We start from the raw sequence: 12,272 nt of genomic DNA, 5'->3' as shown, positions 1-12,272 counted from the left end.
TACAACAGGGTGCTAAAAGCCTTTTTTGGTGCATAATTATGCACCATAGGAATCAATGGAGGATAATTCTTTAAAATACATATAAAATCACACAGTAGGTTTACCATGTCCTTCTTTTGCAGGTTGGTCAAGGCCTTTGTGGACACACTGTGCCAGCTGGAGAAGTTTGGGAGGCTCCCGGTTCTAGTAGAAGCAGCAGGGAAAGGTCTTTGGAGCTGGTGCGGGGTAACTGCGGGGGACCACTTGGAAAATCACTGCACAGGTAAGTTTAAAGGTGAATCCTGGGTGTCCCCTTGGAGTGTCAAGGTCACAAGGAGTGGGGGACCCGAAGGTCATAACTGGTTCTTTGGTGTAGGGCGGCGGGGTGCAGAATGAATTGGTGAGCCAGGAGCTGTGCGCAAGGATTCCCTCAGAAGGAAGAGGTAGTTTGATTCAAGGGTTGATTGCAGAACAGCGGGGGCACTCCTGTGGGAGGTGCAGGTTGTTTCTGAAGTCCCTCAACTGGGGTTTTCTCCTGGTCCTTTTGCAGCCCCAGGTGGGTTGTTTTTCTGGGTTTGTCCGAAGCTAGGTCAGGTGGCCAATACCCAGGGTATTGGTGTGATTCCACCGCTGGAGGGTGCAGTGACACCAAACTTATCACAAAGGCAGGATATGTCCTTGTGGTCATTGGTGTGAAGTTTGGTCCAGCTGGAACATTGGGTTCCAGAGCTAGCATCCGGTCAGTGAAGTGGACCTCACTGGCTGGTTGATTCCTTGTGGATTTAGAGTGGTACCTCCACTCTGGAGGGAGTTCTCTGGCAATTATCATCTGGGATTCCTTAGAGTTGTTCCAGTTGTTCAGCAGCTCCTCAGTGGTGATTGTCAGGTCCTGGGAGCAGCAGGCAGGCAGGGTTTGGTGCCTTTTCTTTGGTTCAGCAGGTCCACAGTTCTCGTACTTTGGATCTTCATGGTGCTGGTCTACTTCTGTCCATCAAATCTGGTTTCTTGGTCTAGGGGTGCCCTTTAAATAGTATATTTAGGGGTAATTTTAGGGAGAAACTGGTAGTGACCAATGGGCCATATACATTAGGGTGGCTACACCCACTAAGTGATCACTTCCAGTGGGCAGAGGTCACTTCCTTACATCTGATTGGCTATTTTCCTTCTGTCCAAGATGGAGGAAAATGAAATGGAGAGTCCACCTCTCATGCAACAGCTTAGGGGTGGTGCATGCTAGGTAGGGCCACTCCTCCTGTCCTTTGTTTGACTTTCCCACTGTTGCTTCCACCAAAAGTGGGGGTTTGCAATAAGACAGCCATCTGCTGGTTGCAGCAGGCCTAGAGGACAGTAAGCCCTTTGAAGCTCATCAACAGCGCAGTGCACATTCCTGAGGGAGGGGGTGTTCGCACCTCCACCTTGGAAAGGCTTTGTTCTACATCCCAGAGGGCAGAGGCTCTCACCCCAGGGGTGTAGATTTTAGTCTGGAGGTGCCAGTCTGGATGGGATTGGCCATCAACAGTGCAAGAGTAGTTAGCTTTTGCAGGGGGACCTCTAAGGTGAACCCTGGGTACATTTATATAATAAGTCCAACACTGGTACCACTTTGGATTTATCATTCTGAGTTGTTTAATACGAAACAACCCAGGGTTCAGAGTGGACATCATGTAGCTGTGAAACTCGTATTGACCAGCATCCAGTACATGTATTAAAATGGCTGCTCTGTTCACTCACTATGTCCCAGATTTGGCATAGACTCAGTGGGGGCATATTGCTTATGCAGCTATGCCCTCAAATTCAGTATAGTGCACCCTGCCTTAGGGCTGAAAGGCCTACCAGAGGGGTGAATTACCTATATTGCATGTAATGTGCAATGGACAGGGCACACAGGGAGTGTGCCATGTTGAGTTTGCATTTTAGGTTTGCATCAGGACACTCAGCCTGCAATGGCAGTGCGGGGTGCACCTGAATACATGGCCCTAAAAGGTGGTACAATCAGTGCTGCTGCCCTCAGTGGCCTATCCTTAGTACCTCCTACCCTGGGTACCTAAGTACCATTTACTAGGTACTTATGCTGGCAGCTAAAGGTGTCTCCAATTGTGCTAATGCATCACAACAGTTTTTGAAAAGAGCTCTGACACAGGGGACCTGGTTAGCAGGGGCTACATCACATACCAGGCAAAAAGCGGGGGCTAACCATGTCAAAAAGAGGCCTTTTCTCACACTGCCCTACGCCAAGTCATTGTACATATGCCCTTAATGGCTTAACTCCAAATTCCAGATGGAACATATTAATTTCAAAATGTTGTGGTGTGAAGAAAGGAGCACAGTATGAGAGCTACTAAGGAATTAGCATTTCCCAAATATAGAAAATAATTTGTCTGTAAAGTTTGCAGGACAATCTGGAGTAAATGGGACTCTTATAGGATATTGGTACACACCCATGGTGAGTGTAAATAAAACTTACTTTTGAGCATTTATTCCGTCAATAGCCTGAATCATTCGTTCATTCAATTCTTCTTCAAACCTCTTCTTCTGTGATTTAGTTCTACAAAACAAAGGGTAAAGCCATTAAAAACAACATTAAACTTGAAGTGATTTAAAGTTCTTGGCTATTATTAAACCTATTTTGATATGACATTAACAACAATTTAAAGGGCTACATGTTTAGCTTTGGCTGCCTTTGGCAATTATTCGGATCTACAGCTATTTTTCCCTAAATAAATAGTGTTTTGGGGCACTCAAAAGAGGAAAATCCATCATAAATGGATATTGCCATGTTAGATTGAAATTACACAATGTTAAATAACCAGTATGTTTTGCTGAACAACATTTTATTAAGGAGGAATAGATCAGTGAGTTTGTAAAAAGATAAAAATCCCTTTCCTATTTATCAGACTCCTTCCTTTCATCATTCTGTTTTTGGCTTTGCTGATATAAATTTGTGAAACCATACACAAAACAAAAAAAATGAAAAACAGACCACCGATAATCAAAATAATGCATTATGATTGCTTCAGTCTCTGGCTTGCAGAGCTTAAATACATGGGCGGCTTGCGTTGGTAACGAGGGGGGGGATTAATAAAACAAAAACAAGCTTATCTTAATCGTCGCTACTGCTGCCATCACAAATGTGCTGCTCCTCTCCTCTTCTCTGCTGACAGCCTGAAGGCACAGGCTCCCAGTCTGCCCTGCATCCAATCCTGACGCTGCTCAAAGCAGCGTCAGAATTGGCTGAGAGCGCCCAGCCAAGGTGCTCCCAGGCAGACTGGGAGCCTGTGCATGCTCTCTCCAGCCTTACAACTGCTTGCTGGGCTGGACAGAGCCCACTGCGCATGCATGTTTGGCCGGCCTGAGACGGCGCAGTGAGGGGGAGTGCACACTGCTCGTAACAGCCTGTGGCCCACCCCTTTTACTAAAAACGATAATAAACGTAGTTTGTTATTGTTTTTAGTAAAAGATTTTGCAGCAGCTGCTGCTGGCGAGGGGGGGGGCAACGCTCCTCCGCCCTATTGGTGCAGCTGCACCTGCTTAAATGCACTATGCATGTTGTCAAAGAATCTGAACATTTGAGGTATGATTTTCTCGGGTACATCGTCCCCTTGGGAATCCTTTCATCAGGCTTTCTTCCTTAACTCATACTCTAAGCACCTGCAACCTGCCAATCTGAAGATCCTTCCTGAACTCTTACACATCTGCCCTTCATAGACTGCCCTTGAGCATCAGTGAAAATCTTTGATACCTTTCCAGATTTCTCTGGGTATCCTCGGACTTCACACTGAGTTGATATGGATAAAAATTCAAATACCTATTAACTATGTTCAGTCTCTTTTATATAGATGCTATGTTTGTCTTGGATATCACAAACACAATAAAAAGAAGCAGAGCTGTATGCATCTGCCCACTTCCTTGTCAGACCACATTTCCATGAGGACCATTGAGGGGTCACAGGTGCCTGATCCGTCCATGACAAGATAGCCAAAATTGAATTCATGACTTCTGTCCATTATCTACATATTTTCCAGCATTGCTAAACTGCATTTTCTCATACTTGGCATCGCAAAGTGTGTCTAAATTGGAGAACCTTTAGAAATCCCATTCTCTTAGCTCTAATTCAGTTACTACTTGCTCAAATGTATTTTAAGTATGTCCATCAATCAGCTTAGCAACTACTGAATGCGAAGCAAAAAATAAGTAAACCAATGCTTGAATGTACACTTATTAAATTATAAATATGTCTCTGTTATACAAGGGTCATAACTTCTGGCCTTTATGGGATACGATTGAATATCGTATGTGAGATGGGTAATGAGGAAGCTGTTTTACATCTTTTAAAGATTTTGCGCATGAAGTTAGATGTGGCAGTGAGATATGGTCACAAAAGTATCAAGGATTTTCAGCCTCCGTTCAGGTGTATGACAAGAATGGGTTTTGGTCCCCCTGCTATTTATTCTTTCCACCAACTCACTGGAGGCAAGGCTTTTAGAGGAGGATTGTGACATGCCCGAACTTGGTCAGAGGTCCATGCCAGTCTTTGTCTATGTGAATGACACAAATCTTAACTTCAGAACATTGAATAGTTGTAAGAAATTAATTGATTGCTATGTCATATTGATGCAGACTTTGAGCCTTATTTCTAACGTGTCATACATTTTGCCTGCTAAAGTCAATGAATACTATAATCTTATCTATTGATTGGCATATTGTAAAGAAATGTCCTTCTTTCTCCTATCTTGGTATATCGTTTGACAATTACAAGAAAGTATCCACTGTCAGGTATCATAGCAGAGTTAAATGTATCATTACTATGGTTGCTTTTTACATATTTATGTCTAAGTTGGAAAATAGGCCAGGAAAGGTATTAAAACCATCCAGAAGTCTAGATGTCTTTCGTGGCAGCTTATGGCGCAGGAATATGGGGAAATGTAAATGCATTTAGGCCCATATTTATACCTTTTTTGCACCACATTTGTGTCATTTTTTGATGCAAAAGTGGTGCAAACTTACAAAATATAATTATATGTTGTAAGTTTGCGCTGCTTTGCATCAAAAAATGACACAAATGCAGCACAAACAAAGTATAAAAATGGGCCTTAGTCTCCAGATGGAAGAAACCAGATTTTGTCAGAACCATCTCAGACCACCTCAGGTATTCCAATGAAATATGCCACACAGAACTGAGGTTAGACTACCTGGAGAATAACATCAGTCTAGACCTGCTTATTCTCTGGATATTTATTTGGTCATGTGAGAGTCAAACTTACACCATGTTTTGCTTTCCTTATCTTATGACCGAGCTGACAAAACTTCTCTGGAATGCACTTCTTAGCTTAAACAAGACATTTATTATTGTTACTTCATCACGAGGTTCCTGAAAGACGAGATTAGTAGGTTGGAAGCACACGTTTAAAAGTAGTTGCAGCAATGAAAGCAAAATATATCAAAGTACTTCTCAATTGCAATGTACACAGCAAATACATGTGATTATATTATAGCATAGCTTTGAAGTAAAGAATAAAAGTCAAAATTCATCACCGTAGGGCCTATCACTGCTTGTCATCTTTCTCATGCCAGCAAGTTGTTGACTCCTGTTCAACTGCGAGAAAGAGATTTTCCACCCAAACGGGAGGTCAGGAAGCTGACATCTGCTCCTGACTGAAGTCCTGGAAAATCTTCCATTGCTGCTGCCCAGGGACACCGTTTATAGCAAAAATGCTGGCTCAGTGTGGGAACCGAACAAGAGTTTGGAGAGTGGCCAGGTCTCCAAATCTCACTTGTTCCCAGACTGGATAGAGAGGTAAACACAAAATATATGCTCTCTTATCAGCTAGGGTTTGGTGTGAATTCATTACGAAAAACACAGCTTGGTCAACCATGTGGAAAAACACAGCTCATCTGCAATGTCTCAACTGCAATGTCGAACTCCACGATAAAGCCAATAGGCAGCTAAACTGAATACAGAATGTAATGTCTAATGCCATGTTAAAGCCAATAGGCAGCTAAACTGAATACAACATGTAATGTGCTACTGGTGAACATTAAGCAACTAATATGCGCAGTGGTGAAAAACAAAGACATTGGTCAAACACAATTAATGGCATAACAACGCATTATGCTGATTTGCATTCATATGAAACATATTGATATCTTCTCATGGATAAAATATGTAAGAAATAGCTGTGCAAAGAATGGTCTTCCAGAACTGTTTGACAGCCAAAGAATAGATACCTGCAAGGACAAAATGTTTATAAAAAAAATCCCACATTAAACTAAGAGCCATTGATAGACAAGAAAAGTGTCTACAGAAAAAGTATGTTAGAGTGTATTGGCACATTCTTAATCTTCCAATATTGTAGTCATATCTGGAACTTGTTCCTAGCCAATATGAATGTAATTTACTTTCTATGTTCAGAACAGGCAATATGCAGCTTTCGTTAGCTACACCCAGAGGTAGGGATTTTGTTGACTTGCTGAATCTGTGGTTTTGTGATAATTGTTAAAATCAAACTATTCTGCATTTTATGTTTTTTGCAGCTTGTTAAAAATACCTCGTAAACACTATCCTAAACCTTTGTTATGAGAACTGTACTTTAAAAATTGTAGGGCTATTATTTTACATCTTCAAATGCTGCCTTTACTGTAGGGAAAGTTTTTAAAACTTGCTATGTCTTTAAGGTCTAAATAGGAGTAACAGTTTATTTGTGCATGTCTATGCATTGCTCATGACAATGGATTCTTTCTGGACTGTAAACTGCATATATTTAAACCGTTTAACTGTTGTTTTTGTGGTTTCTATAGCGAATAAAACTAATATGATTGACTGAATGGACAGAGTTGTCACAGTCATTAGTTTAGAACTTGCTTTCTGTTCAAGGGCTGAAAACTATAAGTGGCGCCCAAGAGATTGCTGATGAAGATAGATCTTGAAATCTGGTATTCCTTAACTTTGTGACGGGGTCAGAAGGAGAATCTGCAGTTGCATCTGGATCCAGGTCTGTGAGACTTATATTGGATATGGTTGGTTGGCTTGAGATGGAAGGAGGGATGGTCTGCATGAAAAATGAGAAAAGGATCATAATTGCGAAAGAGGAATGTGGGTGATGGGTTGCACTGCTATCAAAGTGGAAAAGTTTTAACTGAAAAGGATTTGTATGACTGGTGAGTGTAAGGTGGTTGAGGAGAAGGATAGGTAAGTGGGCCAGAATGTGAAGAAAACTGGAAAAGGGATGCCACGAGAGGCCAGGTGGTTGACAAAATGGGAGGGGATATATGAATGGGTGAGTGCAAAAGACTGAAATGCCTTTCTTCTATTAACTGTGTCTCAATCCCATAAGGTTCAGTGATAAAGCAGCTTGTGACTAACAACTACACAAACAACAGGTATTCTCTGATGTTTACTGTTAATTCAATAATGAATAATTACTCTTTGATATTACTAGCACTGACTTGAACATTTTGCATAATTGCATTTATTACCATAGTAATAATCCTGATAGAGATAACTTTGATATGTATTTCGTATTATTCATTATAGAACTGTATAATGTGCATGGAAAATGTGCCTGAATCAGAAAGACTGTTGTAAATGTACTAATGGCTGTTACACTGGTGTACCTTTTTCTCAAACGGTTTTGACTTCCACTTGTGGCTCTTAACCTCGGTGCAAGTATTCTGTGCATTTTGGAGAGTACACATTTCAAAATTATAAAATAGTAACATTGAAAAAATATTGAATTCATTTTTTGTTTAAAAAAAAAATATTACATTAGATGAACTCACTTTCTAAACAAACACTGTACATCAATGATTATTGGCGTCACTTAAGTTGAACATTACAAAATTGCAGTGGACCCATGAGAGAGTAGAATGTAGAGGTGTACATGACATTAATGCATACCCTTTTACACTGCATGAATCAGGTGTAAATTACACAGGTGGAAATTACTACTTCGCTGAGGCGTGAGAATTAGACTCTGAAAACTCCTTCGTCCCTATGTGCCTATGATCTTGTTTTTTATTGTGTTCTTGTCCAGCTACTTATATGTAAGTATTCCAGAATGTTTATCTATGAATTGATTGGGAGGGACGTGCTGAACTTTGTTTTGCCTTCCGGTGGAGAGCCCCAGCAACGTTTAGAGGAGGACAGAGCCAAGCCCTAGGAAGAGCCCACGAGGAGAGCGCATAAAGCTCTGCCTGTGCTCCTGCATCGCGAGACGCACGCGGGCAGCGCCCGGGCCAAGGGCGGGCCTGTCCTCTGCCCGTCATTGACCGGAAGAGACCCGGCTGGGCCCTCCCTCTTTAATTCATGCCAAAGGGGCCCTGGTGAATGGGCTAATAACGAATCAGTGCAGTTTGAAGGAGAAGGTGGAGCCTTTTTAGACTCTTAAAGTGCTTTTCTTTTAACTTTTAGATATTTTAATAGATATTTTGTTACGTTTTAAATTTATGTATATGCTAGAAGCTGGAGGGGTATAGAAGTATAACCTCCAGACTTTTTAAATATAAGACATTAATTTTTTTTATTTGATTTGTTTGCCGTGATGGGGAAACGTAAAGGAGATCACAGAAAGGGGGGCTCTTATCAGGAGGTTATTGCACCCAAGTTGATAACTAGCTATCTCACTTCTGTGATGGGTGTCATTGAGACCGAGATACGAAAGGTAGAAGCCACCCTAGAATCAACTCTTGAGAAAACAGGGAAAGGAATGTTGGAAAAAAAGACTCCTCACGTAGAATCTTTATCAGTTGGGACAAGGAATCCCTGTATTATAATGGATACGGATCCTCGAGTTGTTCAAATTAACTCTATAACCCCAGAGAGTCCACCCATTAAAAAGAGTAGGCAGCTGATTTCTCCCCATGTTATAGACTCCTTTTTAGACCCAGCTGTGTCTCCTGTAAAATCTAATGTACCTGGAAAGTTTTCAGTAGAAACAGAGAACAGAAAGGGGAAGTTACAATCTAAACCACTAAAGAGGTCTATTGGGAAACAGACAAAAGATACTAAAACTTTAAAAATTTCCAATGACTATCTTAGTCAGATTGAAAATCAGCTTGGTGAAATTAGAAAGTTATGCTTCCTGGTATTGGAGGGAGTGGCCATTCTAGAAGAGAAGGTTAACTCTATAACAGTAATAGTGAAGTCTCCACAACCAAGGGTGGAATCTCAGCCCAGCCACATTGATTTAGCGTGTCCACCAATCTCGGTTACCCTGCCAAACCAAAAAAGTAGGCAAAATCTTGTCCAGAATTTACCCATCAAACCTCTGATTTCTGTGGCTGTAGAAAAATCCACAAATAGGTCAACACAGCGGGAAAGAGACAAGCAGGAGGGTTGTGAGGGTCAGGTGCCTAAAGAGCCCAAACACCGTATCCAAAGATCCCGCTGGCATGCGCTCCATATATTTTAATCTTGGAAAATGTGCCTACATTAGGAAATTTATATCCTGAGTCTCACACATCTCTGTTAAACAAAGTCACACATTGGGTTGGAAAGTACCTGGGGCAGAAGGCTGACCTCTTTAAGGTTATCTGCATAATCATAAACTTTAGGGGCCCTTGGACAGTTAACACTTTGCACCATTACTTCTCAACTACAATCCAATTCACGGGATCCATAAAAGTAAAACGTTTAACTGAGTTTATTCCACCCCAGCCCATTTTTATTTGTCGGACCCAAATTGTTTTGGGAAACAGAATCCTAGCCATTCTGGTGTCCCTAGGCTGCAAGATACTGCCCTGGTGCTGTCTAATATGTTTGAGCCCCTGGACTCTTTAGAGCAACTAGATTGACCATCAGTGATGGGGCCTTTCCCAGAGGAGAAACCAGAGATAAATATATTACATCAGTCTTACTTGCAATCCAAGGGAGTTTCTAATATACCAGATATGACGGGCTCCGGGATTATCTCTTGGAATGTGGCAGGATTGAAATAAAAAATGGGGAACCTTGACTGGCTAGGATTAGTGACAGAAAACCTTTTTATTTGTTGTCAAGAGACATGGCTCATAGAGCCGCCCCAAATCAATGGTTATATCACATATAGTATTCCAGGAACTAAGTCCTCCATGGGCAGGGCCAAGGGAGGTCTGGCTACTTTTGTATCTGTAATGGTAAAGGGGGTGGATGTGCGTGTCGTGGGCACATTCCCTTTTTTCTTGGCTCTAATTTTGAAACTTTCTGAGCCATTCGATGTGTTACGACAACAACTTTGATCATTCAGACATTAGTGTGGTTGACAATCTTGAAATGATAATATATAAGGCCATGAATGCAAGTAAGAAGGACTTAAGAATAATTTGGGTTGGTGACTTTAACGCTCATATGTGTGAACCAGAGCTTTTAGATTGTTGTGGGCTCTATAATGAATGTGATTGTCCTATCCAACATTTTAAACACTTTCCCTAAGGTAACGCCCTAAACTGTTTGATAGTAGCTAACTTATTGCTCTTCCCAATACCATTAGTAAAGGGGGTACTGACGTTTATAAGAGGTGACGCTCATACCACAATTGATTTTATTATCTACTCCAGAGAACTCACCCCTTTTGTTGGGCAGTTTAGGGTGTTGTTAAACTGTCTTAGTGATCATAATCCGCTACTCATAGAAACAAGGCTGGGTTTTAAGAATGACTCAAGAATGGAGAAGCAATACCCAGATATGAAGTTTTCAGCTCGGAAAGGCCTGACTATCAAATAGGGCAAAATAGATAGCAGCAGCTTTTTTAAAGATTTAGGCCCTCATCCCAACCCTGGCGGTCTATGACCGCCAGGGTGGAGGTCACCGGAAGCACCGCCAACAGGCTGGCGGTGCTTCATCTGGCATTCCGACCGCGGCTGTAAAGCTGCGGTCGCCCAGCCGGGTCCGGCGGTTTCCCGCCGGATTACCCCCGGCTGGGAGAATCCTCAATGGATGGGGATTCCGACCCCCTTCCCGCCAGCCTGTTTCTGGGGGTTTTCACTGCCAGAAACAGGATGGCAGGAACGGGTGTCGTGGGGCCCCTGGGGGCCCCTGCACTGCCCAGGCCCCAGCATGATTTTCACTGTCTGTATAGCAGACAGTGAAAATCGCGACGGGTGCAACTGCACCCGTCGCACCCCTGCAACACCGCCGGCTCCATTCGGAGCCGGCTTCAATGTTGCAGGGCCTTTCCCGCTGGGCCGGCGGGTGCTCCCTTGGCGGGCGCCCGCCGGCCCAGCGGGAAAGTCTGAATGGCCTCCGCGGTCTTTTGACTGCAGAGCGGCCAATTGGCAGTTCCCGCTTGGCGGGCGGTGCCCGCCGCCCGCCAATGTCGGAATGACCCCCTTAATCTTTAATAAATGGACAGGTGTCATGACAGCTTTGGGTGATGACGTCCCCCGTCACGAAGTTGTTTATGCTTTTTCTTCCCTTACAAAGTATATGGCTGAAAAACTGCAGTGTCCTAGTACTAATAAAGAAAGAGGCCCTCGATGGTTCAACCACGCATGCACCTCCTCTCTAAAAAATTTGAAGAAAATAACAAATTTCTCCCCTCAAGACCGACAAGCTATCAAGATTGCAAGAAAGAGATATGAGGATGCACTTGCTATTAGAAAGGCCGAATTAAGGGAGTCTGCTTGGGAAGAACTGACTGAGGCGAGCAAAAGTAGAGATACAGCCACCTTTTGGCGAGTGGTTAATTCCCCATTATTGAATAGTGAGGCTAAAATGACCATGGACACTGTCATTCCAGCACATACTTGGGTGGATTATGTTTCTAAAACCTTTACAATAGAGAATAAAGTACCACAGGATGATACGAGTTGTTTTACGACAACAAGTAACACATTGATTAGTGCGGCTTTTAGCAATACCATAACTGTAGCTGATGTAAAACAGGCCATTCAAGATTGTCCTTCTGAGAAAGCTCCTGGCCCAGACAGAATCCCAGCCGATTTATGTAAAGTGCTCCCAGATTTTTGGGGACAACTGCTCACTAATGTCTTGAGATCTGTCATGACAGGCCCATTAGTGGACACCTGGAGAGAGGCGATCATTGTCCTGATTTTTAAAAAGGTCAGACCCCTTATGTTATCGACCAATTTCCCTCCTGGATAGTTCGGTCAAGATTTTAGGTCGAGTGATTTTAAACAAGTTGGAAAATTGGGCAATGGAAACCAATTGTCTCTCAGAAGTGCAATTTGGGTTTCGACCAGGGCTGGGCACAGTCGAACAAACACTTAATTTGACTCTGATAGTCCAGAAATATACAAAAGCTAAAAAGGGGTGTGTACATTTAGCATTCATGGATTTGTCATGTGCTTTTGATACAGTT

At 42.6% G+C, this 12,272-nt stretch overlaps 1 protein-coding gene across 1 annotated transcript in view; it reads right to left on the bottom strand.

The window, feature by feature from the left end:
• Positions 1–12,272, bottom strand: part of ADCY2 (adenylate cyclase 2) — a 4,811,883-nt gene that overhangs the window by 1,362,137 nt on the left and 3,437,474 nt on the right. The window contains exon 12 of the mRNA XM_069219709.1: positions 2,444–2,524. Coding sequence (XP_069075810.1) covers positions 2,444–2,524 — 81 coding nt within the window. The remainder of the gene's footprint in view (positions 1–2,443; positions 2,525–12,272) is intronic.

This window comes from Pleurodeles waltl, chromosome 2_2, assembly GCF_031143425.1.
Source record: "Pleurodeles waltl isolate 20211129_DDA chromosome 2_2, aPleWal1.hap1.20221129, whole genome shotgun sequence".
Taxonomy (NCBI): domain Eukaryota; kingdom Metazoa; phylum Chordata; class Amphibia; order Caudata; family Salamandridae; genus Pleurodeles; species Pleurodeles waltl.
Note: the sequence above shows the minus strand (reverse complement) of the source record. Positions and strands in the feature narration are given on the sequence as shown.